At 40.2% G+C, this 22,028-nt stretch overlaps 1 protein-coding gene across 1 annotated transcript in view; it reads right to left on the minus strand.

Annotated features, from left to right (window-relative positions):
• Positions 1–17,158: 17,158 nt before the first annotated feature.
• The window catches only part of LOC133610415 (SH3 and cysteine-rich domain-containing protein 2-like), a 71,213-nt gene continuing 66,343 nt past the window's right edge, over positions 17,159–22,028 (minus strand). The window contains exon 12 of the mRNA XM_061966659.2: positions 17,159–19,710. Within this exon, the coding sequence (XP_061822643.1) occupies positions 19,612–19,710 (99 nt within the window). The 3' untranslated portion in view covers positions 17,159–19,611. The remainder of the gene's footprint in view (positions 19,711–22,028) is intronic.

Genomic DNA, 22,028 nt, shown 5'->3' on the forward strand with positions numbered 1-22,028 from the left:
GGTATCGGATCGGAAATGCAAAAACAATATCGGTATCGGATCGGAAGTGCAAAAACCTGATCGGGACATCCCTAGTTTTGAGTAAAGAACAACAGCCTTCCAGCTTGTATTCTTAGGTTATTTTCAATTAAGAGGAGAAAACTATAATTTACGGGGGATATTGATTTTTGAAATAGGTAAAGTAAGAAGGAATATAAAATACAAATGCATTTCAGTTTTAGGAGTTAAATGGTGGAACAAGCTCAGTGATGAGCTGAAGACATGTAGTTCTTTGTTAAGGTTGAAGAAAACCTTGAAAGGTGAAATAATAGAACATTATAAAATATAGTAACAATTACTTTCATCCCATTGATTTTTTTTACCGTCTAACATCTAATTTTCAGTGAATGTATAGGACAGGCAAATATAATCTTTGGCTTCAGCCTATTCCTTTTTTGGTCATTCTTTTTCTTTTTGTGTATAAATGTGTATGATTGTTAAATATGTCTAATCTGTACTGTTAATCTGGTCACATAAAATGGTTGATTCTATGACCGAAATAAACTTATTTCATTCATTCATTCACTCAATTGTTGGCAATTTATTTACGATTTCGAATGCCTTACTGCTGCGATGTTAATCTCCGAAAATAGCCAAAGCTATTCGGAGCGGACTATTCAAAATGGCTGACTGAATTTGTGGCATTATGTGATATTTAGACGGTATTTTCACATACTTTGCAGAAAGTAAATACAATTGGATATGGTTTAATGGATACAATGGAACACAATTAAGAATATAAAGTCAACTTGTTTTTCCACCTTACTGGTACTTTAAAGGCCTACTGAAACCCACTACTACCGACCACGCAGTCTGATAGTTTATATATCAATGATGAAATCTTAACATTGCAACACATGCCAATACGGCCGGGTTAGCTTACTAAAGTACAATTTTAAATTTTGCGCGAAATATCCTGCTGAAAACGTCTCGGTATGATGACGTCAGCGCGTGACGTCACGGATTGTAGAGGACATTTTGGGACAGCATGGAGGCCAGCTATTAAGTCGTCTGTTTTCATCGCAAAATTCCACAGTCTGAACATCTGTGTTGGTGAATCTTTTGCAATTTGTTCAATGAACAATTGAGACAGCAGAGAAGAAAGCTGTAGGTGGGAAGCGGTGTATTGCGGGCGGCTGCAGCAACACAAACACAGCCGGTGTTTCATTGTTTACATTCCCGGAAGATGACAGTCAAGCTTTACCATTGGCCTTTGGAGAACTAGGACAACAGAGACTCTTACCAGGAGGACTTTGAGTTGGATATGCAGACGTGGTACCGTGAGTACGCATGCAGCTGCGGCTTCCACACATTTGCTCACTTGCCCGTACGTGCGTGCCGCTATGTGCATGTCACGTACGTAACTTTGGGGACTTTGGGGAAATATATGTGTTGTATGAACTTTTGGGAGGTGAACGGTACTCTGGGCTGTGGGATTGAGTGTGTTGTGCAGGTGTTTGAGTTGTATTGGCGGGTTATATGAACGGGAGGGGGGAGGTGTTTGTTATGCGGGATTAATTTGTGGCATATTAAATATAAGCCTGGTTGTGTTGTGGCTAATAGAGTATATATATGTCGTGTGTTTATTTACTGTTTTAGTCATTCCCAGCTGAATATCAGGTCCCACCCGCCTCTCACAGCATCTTCCCTATCTGAATTGCTCTCACTGCCCTCTAGTCCTTCACTCTCACTTTCCTCATCCACAAATCTTTCATCCTCGCTCAAATTAATGGGGAAATCGTCGCTTTCTCGGTCCGAATCGCTCTCGCTGCTGGTGGCCATGATTGTAAACAATGTGCAGATGTGAGGAGCTCCACAACCTGTGACGTCACGCTACTCGTCTGCTACTTCCGGTACAGGCAAGGCTTTTTTATCAGCGGCCAAAAGTTGCGAACTTTATCGTCGATGTTCTCTACTAAATCCTTTCAGCAAAAATATGGCAATATCGCGAAATGATCAAGTATGACACACAGAATGGACCTGCTATCCCCGTTTAAATAAGAAAAATCGCATTTCAGTAGGCCTTTAACTCCCACTGAAAATGTGGAATATTCACGATCCACTGGTAGTTGCTAGGGGTGTCAAAATAAAAAAAGATTTTCAAATGAATTGCGATTCTTACTTGTAACGATTCTTAATCAATTAAAAAAAAAAGAATCAATCCATTGAAATAAATAACTCAATAAGGCAAATCATATTGTTGATGTAGACAGATACCCATATCTGCTGTACAGATTTACAATGTGTGGGATACTTCTCTTGTTGCCTTATTTGTATTTGACATTGTTAAACGTTTGGGTGGAATTTTATGAAACAATACCAGTTTTGTTTTAAGTAGTATCAGAGCTGTTATCTATTTTGTGGAGGAATGCAGTTAATCATATTACTGGCACGTGATGCTATTAAAAAAGTATTGATTTTTAATCGAGAATCGTTTTAAATCGAGAATTGATTCTGAATCGAATCGTTACCCCCAAGAATCGAATCAAATCGTGTGGTTCCCCCAAGATTCACAGCCCTCGTAGTTGCATCACTCAGAATCTTTGCAGTCCGTGGAAAGTACAAAAGTAAGTCCACTCATGTATTTCAAAATGTCACCAGAGTCATGTTACAGTAAATATCTTTAATACAATTTGTTTATTTTTATATATCACTTAATTGTGCCTATTGTCACCTCGATATTAGCATTATTTTATTAACACATTTCTATCCATTTGCTAATTTTATGCTTAAAAACTCACTCCTGTCACTCAAAAGGAGTCATCTTCAGCTTAAGAACCTTGTACAAAAAAAGCCTGTGATGGGAAAATAGCCATTCTGAGTAGTTGAAATGTAATCAGAATCGAAAAAAGACAGAAATGCAAGTTAATTTTGAGAGAGTTACAAATAGCAAGTGGCACCGATTAAGTGGAATGGCCCATAGTGACATGCACAGTATGTGTATATTCATAAATACAGGCCTAAGTAAAGAGCCTGGGCGGAGAAGCTGAAATATTAATATCTTCACAGCCACATCCAATGTGCCGTGACATGAGCCACAGAGAGCAGAGGAAGAAAGAGACATTAAAAAAAATGCCGCCCGCTTGATTTTTAAATCCCTTTCTCAGCGTCTTAATGGATTTTCAAGTACGCTTTCAAGATCCTGAGAGAATATTTGGAGAGTGCCCAACAACAGTGAAGGGAAGAAAGGAATGCAGACGTTTGACAAAACGGACCAAAAAAAAGTTTGGTGTTAAGTGTCGTATAAAACTGCTTGCTAATCTACTAACTGCTACTCTTCAGAGATGTCCGATAACGGCTTTTTTGCCGATGTCCGATATTCCAATGTTGTCCAACTTTTACTTACCGATTCCGATGTCAACCGATACCGATATATACAGTCGTGGAATTAACACATTATTATGCCTAATTTTGTTGTGATGCCCCGCTGGATGCATTAAACAATGTAACAAGGTTTTCCAAAATAAATCAACTCAAGTTATGGAAAAAAAATGCCAACATGGCACTGCCATATTTATTATTGAAGTCAAAAAGTGCTTTTTTTTTTAACATGCCTCAAAACAGCAGCTTGGAATGTTGGACATGCTCTCCCTGAGAGAGCATGAGGAGGTTGAGGTGGGCGGGGTTGGGGTACATTGTAGCGTCCCGGAAGAGTTAGTGCTGCAAGGGGTTCTGGGTATTTGTTCTGTTGTGTTTATGTTGTGTTACGGTGCGGATGTTCTCCCGAAATGTGTTTGTCATTCTTGTTTGGTGTGGGTTCACAGTGTGGCGCATATTTGTAACAGTGTTAAAGTTGTTTATACGGCCACCCTCAGTGTGACCTGTATGGCTCTTGACCAAGTATGAATTGCATTCACTTGTGTGTGTGAAAAGCCGTAGATATTATGTAATTGGGCCGGCACGCAAAGGCAGTGCCTTTAAGGATTAAATAGCGCTCTGTACTCCTCCCTACGTCCGTGTACCACTCGGTACAGTGGCGTTTTAAAAAAAGTCATAAATTTTACTTTTTGAAACTGATACCGATAATTTCCGATATTACACTTTAAAGCATTTATCAGCCGATAATATCGTCAGTCCGATATTATCGGATATCTCTAGTAATCTTCCATTAAAACTTCATTCTTTGTTACAGTTTTGGACATGATTAAGTACGTTACAATGATTAAACTTACTTACACAAATCCGAAAAGGAGTAGGAAGAAGCAGAACTTAGTTTTAAAGAAGTGATGTGCGGATCGATGCTGAAATATCAATACTGCCCATACCTGAACTTTCTGTTCTAATATCGATTCTCAAATTAAAATATCAATAATTTTGATACTTTAAGTATATGAGATAATGTGTATCATTAACAAGAACAGTGTAAAAAAAGTGACTAAACTTGTGAATGAGGCAATGTGTCAATGTTGTATGCTTTTATTTATGTATGTTCAGAATTTTCATGTTAACATATTCATGTACTGAATTGTGACTTATTATTTAAATAGTAGTTATTATTAATGTATTCATTACAACACTTTTATTCTGTTACTTATTTACTTAAGAAGCACTAGATTAATGCAATCCTTGTTAATATTTTATCTGGACAACTGACCTTCTATATTTTATTTGTATATGCGTCCACGAGATGGCACTACTTTTCCCATTCAAAGCATGCTAAAAAAAAATTCTCCCTATTACTGTTTTCTGCTAAAGTGCCAGTTATTTGGTACGCTGACATTTTTTGACCTAAGGCTTTCAAGTATGAATGTAATAGTAAATGTACAGTACAGGCCAAAAGTTTGGACACACCTTCTCATTCAATGCATTTTCTTTATTTTCGTGACTATTTACATAGTAGATTGTCACTGAAGGCATCAAAACTATGAATGAACACATGTGGAGTTATGTACTTAACAAAAAAAGGTGAAATAACTGAAAACATGTTTTATATTCTAGTTTCTTCAAAATAGCCACCCTTTGCAGTGATTACCGCTTTGCACACTCTTGGCATTCTCTCGATGAGCTTGAAAAGGTAGTCACCTGAAAGGGTTTTCACTTCACAGGTGTCATAGTTTTGATGCCTTCAGTGACAATCTACAATGTAAATAGTCATAAAAATAAAGTAAACACATTGAAATGGGAAGGTGTGTCCAATCTTTTGGCCTGTACTGTATATTTTTCTAAAAGATTAACTATTTTCTAGTAGGAAAACAACTATAATATAACATTTTACAGCAAGTCTTTTGGAACTTGAGTGCGATTTTTTTTTTTTTTTTTACCAATATCGGACAATATTCAAACCATCGGTCCCCAAACTTTTTTTTAATTATAATTTTTTTTATTTGTCCTTTCGAGCCCATCCATCAATCAAATTTGTACTGCTTGTTACTCTCCGGGTCTCCTAGCCACTGAGGCAAATCATATTGTCTAAAAATGCATTTCCCCATCGATAACGTGACGTCATCACGCTCGCACCGCAGTAAATTAGTGCACGAGGGAAAAAAATGGCGAAATCGTTGGGGAAACGTAAAATAGACTCCAAGTATAGAGTTTTTAAACATCAGTGGACATTTTACTTTTTTTAGTTCAGTGTAAGGAAAAGGCATTTTGTCTAATCTGCAATGAGACAGATCATACATACATACATACTGTATGTATATATATATATATATATATATATATATATATATATATATATATATATACACATTATATATACATACATATATATATATATATATATATACACACACACATATATATATACATATATATATATACACACATATATATATATATATATATATACACACACATATATATATAAATATATATATATACACATTATATATATATATACACACACACATAAATATATATACATACATATATATATACATATATTTATATATATATAAATACATTATATTTATATATATATAAGTACATTATATGTACATATAACATTATATATATGTATAAATACACACATGTATATATATATATATATATATATAAACATGTATATATATAAATACACACATATATAATGTATTTATATATATATAAATATAATGTATATATATATATATATAAAAATAAATATAATGTATTTATATATATATATATATAAATATATGTATATATACATATATATGTGTATATATACATGTGTGTGTGTATATATATATATATATATATATATATATACTGTATATATATACAGCATATGTATATATTTATGTATATATATATATATATATATTTATATATATATATATAAATATATATATATATATATATATATATATATATATATATAAGCATATATATATATATAAACATATATACACACACACACACACACACACACACATACATATATATATATATATATATATATATATATATATATATATATATATATATATACTTTTTTTTTCTTAACCCAATGCGGCCCCCGGGTCAAAAAGTTTGGAGACCCCTGATGTAAACAATACGCAACCCTACTGGGGAAAGCATTAGAGAGGTTGAAAAGATTTTTCTGCAGCCAAGAGTAGTGTTATAGTTGAGCGATAAAGGACTGGCGTCCCTGTGGTCATTAAAAGATAACATGAAAGATAAAGCAAGCATGAAGACATGAAAAAACACTCCAGTCTTGTCCTCATTAACCTCAACGCCACGCTCTTTCTTCACCTTCCTTCCAAAGTCAAGACGGCGGCAGCATCATCAAAGCTGCGGGACGTACACAAGCGCGGGGGATGAAAACAGGATGAAAGCGCACATTAGGGCCGAGATTTGGGGGATGCTGGAGCGTAATCGCAGGTGTGGAGGTGGGCTGCATGTGCGAGACAGGAGAGCTTAGTGTTTACTGGCTTGATCAAGTCAAAGAACATCTGTCATAACCACCGAAGCACAGAGCAGCTTCACCCCCAGTTTGAGGACACACTTTAGACGTGTCCTTAAAGAACTTACATTTACACAAACAAGTCATCATGTAAGGTGAGGTTTGGTGTCTGAACTGCTAATTTTACCCAAGAGTGTTTTTGAGGTAAGTGCTGTCTCTCGGCTAATTGTTATGCTTCAAGTTACAAGCCAAAATTGGAGTTACAAGCATCCCCACCCATGAGTTGGCGTAGAAATGCCACAGTGAACCCTGTAAGATCCCACCGAAACATGCGCTCTTACTCGCTAGCATTAGCCTATAGACAGAGATCGACATAATATTGTTTTCCAAGCATGGGAAGGAAGAAAGCGAGATGGTGCTGAGAAGCAGAGGAGGATTATATTATTGAATTAAGGAAATAAATCTTTAAAAAATGACAGTGTGTAGCTGACTTGGTGAACACTGCTAGTCTGCACCATACTTAAGCAGAATGAGTGAAATAATATCTAAACAGCGGCCATTTTTCCATGAAAATATGCAGAAGCTGCTGATGGTGTGTTTGACAGAGAAGCAGCTGGAAGAAGATACCGTAATAGTACATTATCATTGTATTACTTCATAAAACTTCTTTAGTTGTTCGTGGTACGTTATATTGTTTTTATACAATATTTATGTAAATGTTTGTTTTTCTTTCTAATTACATGTTAAAATGGTTCATCAAATGAACTGATTTTAATTCATTCCAATGGGAGACATTGATTTGAGATACAAGTGTTTTGAGTTAAGAGCTACGCCACAGAACCATTTAAGTTCGTAAGTTGAGGTACTACTTTACTTAGTATATCATAGACAGTGCATCCGGAAAGTATTCACAGTGCTTCACTTTTTTGTTGTGTTGCAGCCTTATTCCAAAATGGAATAAATACAAATTTGTCCTCAAAATTCTACACACAATACCCCATAATCCATACTTGCCAACCTTGAGACCTCCGATTTCGGGAGGTGGGGGGTGGGGGCGTGGTCGGGGGTGGGGCGGGCCGTGGTTGGGGGCGTGGTTAAGAGGGGAGGAGTATATTGACAGCTAGAATTCACCAAGTCAAGTATTTCATACATATTATATATATATATATATATATATATAATATATACATCCTGAAAATATGCAAACAAAACTGTGTTTAGATAATTGATACTTCAAACTTGCATAAATAAATTTTAAGGAATATAACATAACTTGGCTTCTGAGAGTTTCAAAATGTAATTAATAAAATGCTAAAGTTGTTGATAAACAAGCAATTATTTTAATAATTAAATATGGTCATTTTAAATGAATTATTATGATAATTTAAAATCAATTATTTCAAATATGTTTATTTTAATGTATAATTCTATGGCTGGATGTAATAAGGAGTCACGAAAAAATACAAATAAAAATACAATTAATTTTGATGTTTTTAGCAAAATATAGTAAACATTTATTTATTTATTTATTTTTTTAAATTAATAAATATATTTATTTTTAGGTAGAATAAACATAATAATACAATTTATCTCTAGTCTGGATGATTTAGTTCTTGTCACCCTGTTGTCCTCCCGTCATGAAAAAAGGCTGTCCTCACTCAGGTCCGCATGGAGCTGGAGGGGGCGTGGCTTCCAGCTCCGGCTGAAAATCGGGAGATTTTCGGGAGAATATTTGTCCCGGGAGTTTTTCGGGAGAGGCGCTGAATTTTGGGAGTCTCCCGGAAAATTCGGGAGGGTTGGCAAGTATGCCATAATCACAATGTGAAAAGTTTATTTTATTTTATTTTGTAAATGTATTAAAAATAAAAAATAAATTAATAAATCACATGTACATAACTATTTACAGTATTTGCTCTGTACAGCCTCAAGTCTTTTTGAATACGATGCCAAAAGCTTGGCACGCCTATACAGTTTCGCACATTCCTTTTTGCAGCACCTCTCGAGCTTCATCAGGTTGGATGAGAAGCATTGGTTTTCATCCAGGATGTGTCTGTACATTGCCGCATTTATCTTTCCCTCTATCCTGACTAGTCTCCCAGTTCCTGCCGCTAAAAATAAATAAATGATAAATGGGTTATACGTGTATAGCACTTTTCTACCTTCAAGGTACTCAAAGCGCTTTGACAGTATTTCCACATTCACCCATTCACACACACATTCACACACTGATGGCGAGAGCTGCCATGCAAGGCGCTAACCAGCAGCCATCAGGAGCAAGGGGTGAAGTGTCTTGCCCAAGGACACAACGGACATGACGAGGATGGTAGAAGGTGGGGATTGAACCCCAGTAACCAGCAACCCTCCGAATGCTGGCACGGCCACTCTACCAACTTCGCCACGCCGTCCCCAAAAACCATCCCCACAGCATGATGCTGCCACCACCATGCTTCACTGTAGGGATGGTATTGGCCTGGTGGTTTCCTCCAAACATTATGCCTGGCATTCACACTAAATAGGTCGAACTTTGTCTCAGCAGACCAGAGCATTTTGTTTCTTATGGTCTGAGAGTCTTTCAAGTGCATTTTTGCAAACTTTACTAAAAAACGGCTTCCGTCTGGCCACTCTACCATACAGGCATGATTGGTGGTTTGCTGCAGAGATGGTTGTCCTTCTGGAAGGTTCTCCTCTCTCCACAGAGGAATGCTGTGGGTCTGACAGAGTGACCATCGGGTTCTTGGTCACCTCCCTGACTAGACCAAGATGACTGCAGCAATGCACAGAAACATCCTGGTTGAAAACCAACACTTCCCATCCAACCTGATTGAGATTTTGATTTTGGCAGCGCACCATGGACTGTAGGAGACGTTTCCATTATCTGATGTAGTTCGAGAGATAATGGCTCACAACAACAAAACTGCACCTTCACAACCGGAAGCTGCGTCTCCTTTACGGACAGATGCTTGGAGTGCGTTTTTTTTAGAAACACGTGCGCTCAAAGATGGGGACTTCGTCCGAGTTGTGTTGCATCTCCTCCGACGTCGTGCACCTAGAGACCAGGGGCCGTATTTATCAAGCGTCTTAGAATTACTCCTAAGAAGTCTGCTAAGAGTTGACTTATGAGTAAAGAAATTCTTCGCTGAAAGCTGCACTTAAAAGTTAGTTATCAAGCGTCTTACTCACACTTTCAGCGAAGTGTAGGACTGAATCTTAAGTGTCCCACTCAGAGCTGAATTACGACATTACTATGTGCCGTAAACGGAATTTTAGGTGACGTCATTTCTGTGTCCATAGAAATGACCAATCACGGAAGGGAATCCCTTGTCTAAGAATAAAGAAATATCTTAGAAATATTTAAGTGGACAATGGGAGTGTATATTTTGACAACAAACTACAAAATAATACAAAACAAACAAACAATATTGGCAATGAATCAAAAATAAATGTTTCCTTTTCTTTCCAATTCATTTTCCCAGTGGCGAGATATCGAAGCATTGTGATGACCTTTAGTTCTGCTGTGAAAGCTCTGCTGCGTGATGTTGCTGATGAGATGACGCCCCTTATTAAATCTGTGACAAAAATAATACCCGCTCTGTCTAAACCAGGGGTGCTCATTACGTCGATCGCGAGCTACCGGTCGATCGCGGAGGATGTGTCAGTCGATCACCAGCCAGGCATTAAAAAAATAGTCCTAAAAATGAGCAATCATAAATCTTCACTATGACGTCACCTTCATCACTTGATTGACATTCACGGCACCCGAGGGTCTTCTGAGATGACGCTGGCTGCTGCCAGCTCATTAAAATTACCGACAGGAAGGCGAGAAACACTTTATTTCAACAGACTCTGGCGCCGTACCTGTCGTCAAAACTCCAAAGACCGACTGCACAGTTGCGCTAACAAAATAAGAGTGTCAGAAAGCTGGCGTGCACAAGCTAGCAAGCTTCGGAGTTTGCCGACAATGTATTTCTTGTAAAGTGTATACAAAGGAGTACGGAAGCTGGACAAATAAGATGCCAAAAACCAACCACTTTCATGTGGTATTGGACAGAAAGGAGGACTTTTTTTCTCCTCCATTCGAAAATGCGGACATTATCAGCACCACTGTCTGATTCCAATCAATGCAAGTCATCAGAATCAGGTAATACACCAACTTATATTCTTGTCTTCATGAAAGAAAGGAATCTATATGTGTTAAACATGCATGTATTATCTTTAAACACCTTTAACTTATTAACAATATTAACTATATGTGTTAAACATGCTTGTATTATCTTTAAACACCTTTAACTTATTAACAATATTAACTCTCTGTGTTAAACATGCTTGTATTATCTTTAAACACCTTTAACTTGTTAACAATATTAACTATATGTGTTAAACATGCTTGTATTATCTTTAAACACCTTTAAGTTGTTAACAATATTAACTATATGTATTAAACATTCTTGTATTATCATTAAACACCTTTAATTTTTTAACAATATTAACTATGTGTTAAACATGCTTGTATTATCATTAGACACCTTTAACTTGTTAACAATATTAACTATATGTATTAAACATGCTTGTATTATTATTAAACACCTTTAAGTTGTTAACAATATTAACTATATGTATTAAACATGCTTGTATTATTATTAAACACCTTTAATTTTTTAACAATATTAACTATATGTGTTAAACATGCTTGCATTATCTTTAAACACCTTTTACTTGTTAACAATATTAACTATATGTGTTAAACATGCTTGCATTATCTTTAAACACCTTTTACTTGTTAACAATATTAACTATATGTATTAAACATACTTGTATTATCATTAAACACCTTTAATTTTTTAACAATATTAACTATATGTGTTAAACATGCTTGCATTATCATTAAACACCTTTAACTTGTTAACAAAAACATATATTTCATAGATAAGTAAATGTAAATTATATATATGAATGAGGTAGATCCCCACGACTTGATCAATTGAAAAGTAGCTCGCCTGCAGAAAAAGTGTGAGCACCCCTGGTCTAAACGATACCGTTTGATCAGCTGCTCGTCATCAAACAAAGCCAGGACATCCTTCCGCTCCCTGAACGTTCGCGGACGTCTCTCTCGCCTCAGTGCCATCCCCCGCTGGCAACTCCTAACCACTTAGGACACCTCTGAAGGTCTCTTAAATATCGTGGAGAGTAGGAGTGATTCTTAGACTTAAGAAAGTTGATAAATAACTTTTATTCTTAAGTTTGAGAGTAGGACTAAATTTCGCAAATTCTCAGGACTTAAGTGTAAAATGGCACTCTAAGACGCTTGATAAATACGGCCCCAGAACTTTGCCTGCACGACGACCTTCTAGACGCAGGGGGCTTCAGTGGTCGCAGGAGGCACCTGAACGCACCACCACGCATGACATGCGCCTTCTGCAAGCACAACGGGGAGTCCGAGGCAGTCTACAGGTCTCACTGGTTGAAGACGCTCTCCGGAGACGTGGCCTGTCCTTACCTGCGCAGGTACTCTGTGGAGCTTCCGGCGTTAAGAGGGGAGGAGTATATTGACAACTAGAATTCACCAAGTCAAGTATTTCATATATATATATATATATATATATATATATATATATATATATATATATATATATATATATATATATATATATATATATATATATATATATATATATATATCCTGAAAATATGCAAACAAAACTGTGTTTAGATAATTGATACTTCAAACTTGCATAAATAAATATTAAGGAATATAACATAACTTGGCTTCTGAGAGCTTCAAAATGTAATGAATTAAATGCTAAAGTTGTTGATAAACAAGCAATTATTTTAATAATTAAATATGGTCATTTTAAATGAATTATTATGATAATTTAAAATTAATTATTTCAAATATGTTTATTTTAATGTATAATTCTATGGCTGGATGTAATAAGGAGTCAGAAAAAATACAAATAAAAATACAATTAATTTTGTATATATAAAATATAGTAAAAATGTATTTAGTTTTTTTTTTTCTTTAATTAATAAATATATTTATTTTTAGGTAAGATAAACATAATAATACAATTTATCTCTAGTCTGGATGATTTATTTCTTGTCACCCTGTTGTCCTCCCGTCGTGAAAAAAGGCTGTCCTCACTCAGATCCGCATGGAGCTGGAGGGGGTGTGGCCTCCAGCTCCGGCTGAAAATCGGGAGATTTTCGGGAGAATATTTGTCCCGGGAGGTTTTCGGGAGAGGCGCTGAATTTCGGGAGTCTCCCGGAAAATTCTGGAGGGTTGGCAAGTATGCATTTAGTGGTCAACTGTACGGAATATGTACTGTACGGTGCAATCTACTAATAAAAGTTTCAATCAATCAATCAAAGCTTGAGAGGTGCTGCAAAGAGGAATGGGCACAACAAAGATTGTGGCATTGTATTCAAAAATACTTGAGGCTGTAATTGCTGCCAAAGGTGCATCAACAAAGTATTGAGCAAAGGCTGTGAACACTTATGTACATGTATTTTTGTAGTTTTTAATTTATTTTTTTTAACAAACTTGCAAAAAAAAAAAATAATAATAATAATTTCACATTATCATAATGAGGTATTTGTCTGTAGAATTTCAAGGACAAAAATGAATTTATTTGGAATAAGGTTGTGACTAGGGCTGCAACAACTAATCGATTAAATCGATTAAAATCGATTATAAAAATAGTTGGCGATTAATTTAGTCATCGATTCGTTGGATCTACGCTATGCGCATGCGCGGAGGCAATTTTTTTTATAAACCTTTATTTATAAACTGCAACATGTACCAACAGCTGAGAAACAATAATCAAAATAACTATGGTGCCAGTATGCTGTTTTTTCTTCTTCAAAAAAATACTGGAAAGGATAGAAATGTAGTTTGTCTCTTTTATCCGATTATTAATCGAAGTAATAATCGACAGATTAATCGATTATCAAATTAATCGTTAGTTGCAGCCCTAGTTGTGACATGACAATAAATGGAAAAAGTAAAGCGTTGTGAATACTTTCCCGATGCACTTTAATTTAGTCAACTACTGAAACAACAGAGTTTTTACCTCTGTTTTGAAAATAAGAGGTAGCTTCTATTAGAAGCTTGAAACTGATTTGGTGTTAGAACCGACTGTGAACAAACCAACATTATGATACAGCTGAGAATGTCCACCTTTACACATGTGCACAACACTAGACACCAAATATTCATAGCACCAGGTAAGCTTGTTTCACAAACTCCAAGGGGAAGCACTTTTTTTTGCCTTTTTGTATAATATCCACCAGAGTGCACACAGTGTGAGATTATTATGTATATCCCTGCCTTTGCTGCAAGGGCTGTTTTGTGCTCGTGTTTTTCTCGTCTGCCAAAGCTGCAGAAAATAAATAAATAAAAAGCTTTCCTCTGCGCTGACAGCGCTCGGCTCCCCCTTGGCCCGCCTGTGTAATCATCGATGCTATTTTCGGCGCGCATTTTCGTACACAATTTGCATTGTCACCGTGTTCCTGCTGTCAACGCCCTTTTGCTGCTTTCTTTTTTCTTTAAAGAGGCAATAAGTGTGAACACGGGCTGAAAGGATTGAATTTTCCGGCGCACTTGTCTCCTTTTAACTCATTCTCGCAGTGAATGTGTGAAAGGAGAGACTCACTCTATGCTATTGGGAGTTATTTTGTGCAGAAATAGAGCAAATAATATTGTCTCTAGCAAGAAAAAGTCAGCAAAAATGAAAATGTGCGGTCAGCAAATTGATGCTTTGCCACTTTGCATGTCTTTCCAGCTCCCTCCACAGAGAGCAGGAGCACATTTGATCCAAATTGATAGCAGAATTGGGTCATGATATGACAAATGTTCATGCACATAGCACACGCACGCGCACACGCCATCTCTGCCAGCTTTGTGTACGGCCTGCCAGCAGCTTTTCCGCTGCCAATTAGTTTTATTGGGAGTTAATCGAATTATTTACGCTCGTTATGAACAAGCAAATCCTTCCAGGCTTTACACTTCACTACCCGACGATTCTATGTGATGCTAGACGCTAAAAATAAAAGGCTAATTAGATCACCTCCACTTCCTGTCGGTAAGTAACTTGACAGCGTCAATAATCAATAAGGTCCACAATCAGATACATGTCCATCAAAGCCTGTGAATGAGCGCAGGGCTGCACATGGTAACACATACAGTCGAATATATAGTTTATTTACTTAAAGGGGAACATTATCACCAGACCTATGTAAGCGTCAATATATACCTTGATGTTACAAAAAAAAGACCATATATTTTTTTAACCGATTTCCAAACTCTAAATGGGTGAATTTTGGCGAATTAAACGCCTTTCTAATATTCGCTCTCGGAGCGATGACGTCACAACGTGGCGTCACATCGGGAAGCAATCCGCCATTTTCTCAAACACCGAGTCAAATCAGCTCTGTTATTTTCCGTTTTTTTCGACTGTTTTCCGTACCTTGGAGACATCATGCCTCGTCGGTGTGTTGTCGGAGGGTGTAACAACACGAACAGGGACGGATTCAAGTTGCACCAGTGGCCCAAAGATGCGAAAGTGGCAAGAAATTGGACGTTTGTTCCGCACACTTTACCGACGAAAGCTATGCTACGACAGAGATGGCAAGAATGTGTGGATATCCTGCGACACTCAAAGCAGATGCATTTCCAATGATAAAGTCAAAGAAATGTGCCGCCAGACCCCATTGAATCTGCCGGAGTGTGTGAGCAATTCAGGGACAAAGGACCTCGGTAGCACGGCAAGCAATGGCGGCAGTTTGTTCCCGCAGACGAGCGAGCTAAACCCCCTATCGACCCTAGCTTCCCTGGCCTGCTGACATCAACTCCAAAACTGGACAGATCAGCTTTCAGGAAAAGAGCGCGGATGAGGGTATGTCTACAGAATATATTAATTGATGAAAATTGGGCTGTCTGCACTCTCAAAGTGCATGTTGTTGCCAAATGTATTTCATATGCTGTAAACCTAGTTCATAGTTGTTAGTTTCCTTTAATTCAAACAAACACATACCAATCGTTGGTTAGAAGGCGATCGCCGAATTCGTCCTCGCTTTCTCCCGTGTCGCTGGCTGTCGTGTCGTTTTCGTCGGTTTCGCTTGCATACGGTTCAAACAGATATGGCTCAATAGCTTCAGTTTCTTCTTCAATTTCGTTTTCGCTACCTGCCTCCACACTACAACCATCCGTTTCAATACATGCGTAATCTGTTGAATCGCTTAAACCGCTGAAATCCGAGTCTGAATCCGAGCTAATGTCGCTATAGCTTGCTGTTCTTTCCGCCATGTTTGTTTGTGTTGGCTTCACTATGTGACGTCACAGGAAAATGGACGGGTGTTTATCACGACGGTTAAAATCAGGCACTTTGAAGCTTTTTTTTAGGGATATTGCGTGATGGGTAAAATTTTGAAAAAAACTTCGAAAAATATAATAAGCCACTGGGAACTGATTTTTAATGGTTTTAACAATTCTGAAATTGTGATAATGTTCCCCTTTAACTGCAGAGAGTGCTCTGCATCTATACTACATGTGTTACGGTGTTTGATTTGAATGTGTCAATCAGAGACAGACACGTAATCTTCAGGGTTCGTCTGACTTTATTGATGCTAAAATGGCGGCTAGACAGTGAAAAGAATGGTGGCACGTCATGGTGAGAGACTGGCTATAAGTGATCCTGAGCCCATGTTGTGTTATGCTGCTGACACACACACGCGGCTACAAAATAGAAGTCAGTGCCTGTAGATTAAGTGTGCATAGTGTTTAGGCTTATTATAGGTCAATATTGTAGAGAGTGTAAACAAGACTCTGCTAGTTTAGAAATAATTGCCCTTAGTCAACATATTACATCACTATAAGGCTACACACAAATACTGTCACCTTGTATTTACATTTATTGCTGACCCCACCTGATGTGTTAGGATGTGATGACGATACAGGACCTCACATGTTTCCTACTGTATACTCCTAAGGGGCATTACTGAAGTGAAACTTGGATATACATAAAAGTAGTCAGCGTACAGCTTGTATCGCAGTATTTATTTATATTCACTGAAAAAATGACTCTTGTAGTAATGGTAGGAAGATAATTGGATGCTTTTAAAAAAGGCTTAAAAACCCTTCTTTTTTAAAAAACAACAACATTTTTGAGATATATGCATACTAGTTTTAGCTATTTGGCTGTTCTAGTTTTTATTTATTTTTATTTCTTATTATCTTTTTATTTGTATTTTTTTAATACACTGTAGCACTTTGAGGTTGTTTACTCAAACTAAGTGCTTTTTCTTTTTTTTTTTTACAAATAAAATCTATTATTAATATTATTATTATTATTATTATAATTATTATAATTGGCTGCAGTCAAGCATGGTGGTGGGAGCTGCATGAGTGCTGCCACCACTGGACAGCAGCGGTTCATTGAGGGGGAAAATTAATTGCTGAGGAAACTGAAGGTGATGGCGTGTGCAAGTATGTCTCCTCCGGACCTGAGCCCAGTTGAGAACCTGTGCAAAGAAGGCAGGAAAGAAAGAAAGAAAGAAAGAAGGAAGGAAGGCAGAAAAGAAGAAAGGATGAATGGCAGGAAAAAGGGAATGTAGGAAGGCAGGAAAGAGGGAATGATGAATGGCAGGAAGGAGGTAAGGTAGGAAGGCAGGAAAGAGGGAAGGATGAATGGCAGGAAGGAGGGAAGGTAGGAAGGCAGGAAAGAGGGAAGGATGAATGGCAGGAAGAAAGGAAGGTAGGAAGGCAGGAAAGAGGGAAGGATGAATGGCAGGAAGGAGGAAGGTAGGAAGGCAGGAGAGAGGGAATGATGAATGGCAAGAAGGAGGGAAGGTAGGAAGGCAGGAAAGAGGGAAGGATGAATGGCAGGAAGAAAGGAAGGTAGGAAGGCAGGAAAGAGTGATGGATCAATGGCAGGAAGGAGGAAGGTAGGAAGGCAGGAGAGAGGGAATGATTAATGGCAGGAAGGAGGGAATGTAGGAAGGCAGGAAAGAGGGAATGATGAATGGCAGGAAGGAGGTAAGGTAGGAAGACAGGAAAGAGGGAAGGATTAATGGCAGAAAGAAAGGCAGGTAGGAAGGCAGGAAAGAGGGAAGGATGAATGCAGGAAGAAAGGAAGGTAGGAAGGCAGGAAAGAGAGAAGGATGAATGGCAGGAAGAAAGGAAGGTAGGAAGGCAGGAAAGAGGGAATGATCAATGGCAGGACGGAGGGAAGGTAGGAAGGCAGGAAAGAGGAAAGGATTAACGGCGGGAAGGAGGGAAGGTAGGAAGGCAAGAAAGGAAGACAGTAAGGCAAGAAGGAAAGAAGAAAGCAAAATAGGAAATAAGGAGGTCAGGCAGAAAGGAAGGAAGGAAAGAAGGAAGAAAAAAGGAAAGAAGGAAGAAAAGAAGGAAGGAAGGTGGGGATGAAGTAAGGAAAACAAGAAAGAAGGAAGGAAGGGAGGAAAGAAGGAAGAAAAGAAAGAAGGAAGGCAGGCAGGAAAGAAGAAAGAAAGGTAGGAAAACGAGAAAGAAAGAAAAGAAAAAAGGAAGGCAGGAAAGAAGAAAGAAAGAACGGCAGGAAAGGAGAAAGGAAGGAAGGTAGGAAAGAAGAAAAGAAGGAAGGTAGGAAAGAAGAAACAAAGAAAAGAAAGAAGGAAGGAAGGCAGGAAGCAAAGGAGGAAGGTGGAGGACCAAAGACACAATGTGAGCATGTTCACTGTGAGGTGTACTGATGTGTGTTGCTATGTAAAGGCTGATGTTTCCCCTCAATGAACCGCATCTCCCCACTGCCCTCATTGTGTTGCCAGCGAGTGTGTTACACAACAATGGCTGTGTGTTGACTTCTTTCTTAGCGGACAGTATGTCTACACTGCTGTACACAGACTGATATCCAAGTTTGTTGTGATCGTATGGTCCCTTAGGGATATACTGTATCAAAATAGTTTATGAAATGTGAGGAGAAGTGTGCGCACTTTGGTGAAATACTATAAGTCCATGTTGTTCGGTTAAAGCAGAAAAAAAAAGGCGTTTGTCATTTATCCTGCGCATTTTGAAGGACGCAACTTACGCAACCCACAGAGAGAGAGAGAAAAAAGACATTTGACAGCCGCCGCCTCCTTTTTTGACACTGAGTTGGGGATTATGTTTTTGCTGTGCTGCACTTTCAGCACACTCTCACGGACAGAAATGATATAAATAACCGGCTGATAAGGCAGATTTTATGGACAACATCTGTGCATGAAGACAGACGGCCAACGCAAGAGACGTCCGTGCTGTTAGAGCGGCGCTAAATGAGTGTGTGTGTGAGGTATTAGAAGGTATTTTTTTAGATGAACTAGGAAGCACAGGCATGTACATGATACATGAATGAGTGAATAACAGTGGCCTTTCAAATCTTTTAACGCCAACCTCTACCGCCATATTTTCTCTACGCAGAGTGAAGACAGTCAGCAGTTTCAGTTCGCTTCCAGAAGTTTCAGCGCACTTTTGTATTCCAGGGAATGAGGTATCCAGACTTCCTGCGCATATTCCTCAGAGTGGTGCTACATTTCTGACGTGAGCGACAGTAGAGCAGCTCTAAAGAAAGCCACTCTCTTGGGCTTTAAGTTTCTGCACTGAAATAAACAAACAAAAAAAAACAAAAAAACTAGCAAAGCCACTTCCATTGAGGAAAACATTCTCGGATTCTTCCGTCAAGTACTTATTATTACTATTACTATTATTATCAATATAAATAATGACTGAAAAGAGGTCATATTTCAAGTAGGATGTTCGCAGGGACCAGGCCTCGTTTCTTCCCGCTGCTCAGACGCAGAAAGCCATCAATGTCCTCGTTTTTTCCGAAACAGATCTGCAGAGGGATGGTGGGCGAATGATGGGAGCATGGGTGAGTGGTGGGGCCATGAGTGAGTTGTGGGAGTATGGGCGAGTGGCGGGAGCATGGTCGAGTGTTGGGAGCATGGACGAGTGGTGGGAGCATGGACGAGTGGTGGGAGCATGGACGAGTGGTGGAGGATGAGCGAGCGGTGGGAGCATGGACAAGTGGTGGAGGATGAGAGAGTGGTGGAGGATGAGCGAGTGGAGGGAGTATGGGCAAGTGGTGGGAGTATGGACGAGTGGTGGGAGTATGGACGAGTGGTGGGAGGATGAACGAGTGATGGGAGGATGAATGAGTGGTGGGAGTATGGACGTGCGGTGAGCGTATGGGCGAGCGGTGAGAGTATGGACGAGTGGTGGAGGATTGGGAGTATGGACGAGTGGTGGGAGTATGGACGAGTGGGGGAGTATGGACGAGTGGGGGAAGTAGGGGCGAGTGGTGGGAGTATGGACGAGTGGTGGGAGTATGGGCGAGTGCGAGTGGTGGGAATATGGGCGAGCGGTGGGAGTATGGACAAGCGGTGGGAGAATGAACGAGTGGTGGGAGTATGGACGAGCGGTGAAAGTAAGGACGAGTGGTGAGAGTATGGACGAGTGGGGGGAGTATGGACGAGTGGTGGGAGTATGGGCGAGTGCGAGTGGTGGGAATATGAGCGAGCGGTGGGAGTATGGACGAGCGGTGGGAGAATGAACGAGTGGTGGGAGTATGGACGAGCGGTGAAAGTAAGGACGAGTGGTGGGAGCATGGGCGAGTGGTGGGAGCATGGGCGAGTGGTGGGAGCATGAACGAGTGGTGGGAGCATGGACGAGTGGTGGAGGATGAGCGAGTGGTGGAGGATGAGTGAGTGGTGGGAGTATGGGCGAGTGCGAGTGGTGGGAGCATGGGCGAGTGGTGGAGGATGGGCGAGTGGTGGAAGATGAGCGAGTGGTAGAGGATGAGCGAATGGTGGAGGATGAGTGAGAGGTGGGAGTATGGGCGAGTGCGAGTGGTGGGAATATGGGCGAGCGGTGGGAGTATAGACGAGCGGTGGGAGTATGGACGAGTGGTGGAAATATGGGCGAGTGGTGGGAGCATGAGCGAGTGGTGGGAGAATGGGCGAGATGTGGGAGAATGGACGAGTGGTGGAGGATGAGCGAGCGGTGGGAGTATGGTCAAGTGTTGGGAGCATGGACGAGTGGTGGGAGAATGGGCAAGTGGTGGGAGAATGGGCGAGTGGTGGGAGAATGGGCGAGTGGTGGTAGCATGGACGAGTGGTGGTAGCATGGACGAATGGTGGAGGATGAGTGAGAGGCGGGAGTATGGGCGAGTGCGAGTGGTGGGAGCATGAACGAGTGGTGGGAGTATGGACGAGTGGTGGGAGCATGGACGAGTGGTGGATGAGCGAGTGGTGGAGGATGAGCGAGTGGTGGAGGATGAGTGAGTGGTGGGAGTATGGGCGAGTGTGAGGGGTGGGATTATGGGCGAGTGTTGGGAGTATGGATGAACGGTGGGAGTAAGGACGAGTGGTGGGAGTAAGGACGAGTGGTGGGAGTAAGGACGAGTGGTGGGAGTAAAGACGAGTGGTGGGAGGATGGACGTGCGGTGGGAGCATGGACGTGCGGTGGGAGCATGGGCGAGCGGTGGGAGTATGGACGAGTGGTGAGAGTATGGACGAGTGGTGGAGGATTGGGAGTATGGACGAGTGGTGGGAGTATGGGCGAGTGGGGGGAGTATGGACGAGTGGTGGGTGCATGGATGAGTAGTGGAGGATGAGCGAGTGGTGGAGGATGAGTGAGTGGTGGGAGTATGGGCGAGGGCGAGTGCGAGTGGTGGGAATATGGGCAAGTGGTGGAAGGATGGGCGAGCGGTGAGAGTATGGGCGAGCGGTGAGAGGATGGGCGAGCGGTGAGAGGATGGGCGAGCGGTGAGAGGATGGGCGAGCGGTGAGAGTAGGGGCGAGCGGTGAGAGGATGGGCGAGCGGTGAGAGGATGGGCGAGCGGTGAGAGTAGGGGCGAGCGGTGAGAGGATGGGCGAGCGGTGAGAGTAGGGGCGAGCGGTGGGAGTATGAACGAGTGGTGGAAGGATGCACGTGCGGTGGGAGTATGGGCGAGCGGTGAGAGGATGGACGAGTGGTGGGAGTATGGACGAGTGGTGGAAGGATGGACGTGCGGTGGGAGTATGGGCGAGCAGTGAGAGGATGGGCAAGCGGTGAGAGTATGGGCGAGCGGTGAGAGTAGGGGCGAGCGGTGAGAGTAGGGGCGAGCGGTGGGAGTATGGGCGAGCGGTGAGAGTATGGGCGAGCGGTGAGAGT

The sequence above is a fragment of the Nerophis lumbriciformis genome, linkage group LG11, assembly GCF_033978685.3.
Source record: "Nerophis lumbriciformis linkage group LG11, RoL_Nlum_v2.1, whole genome shotgun sequence".
Classification (NCBI taxonomy): Eukaryota; Metazoa; Chordata; class Actinopteri; order Syngnathiformes; family Syngnathidae; genus Nerophis; species Nerophis lumbriciformis.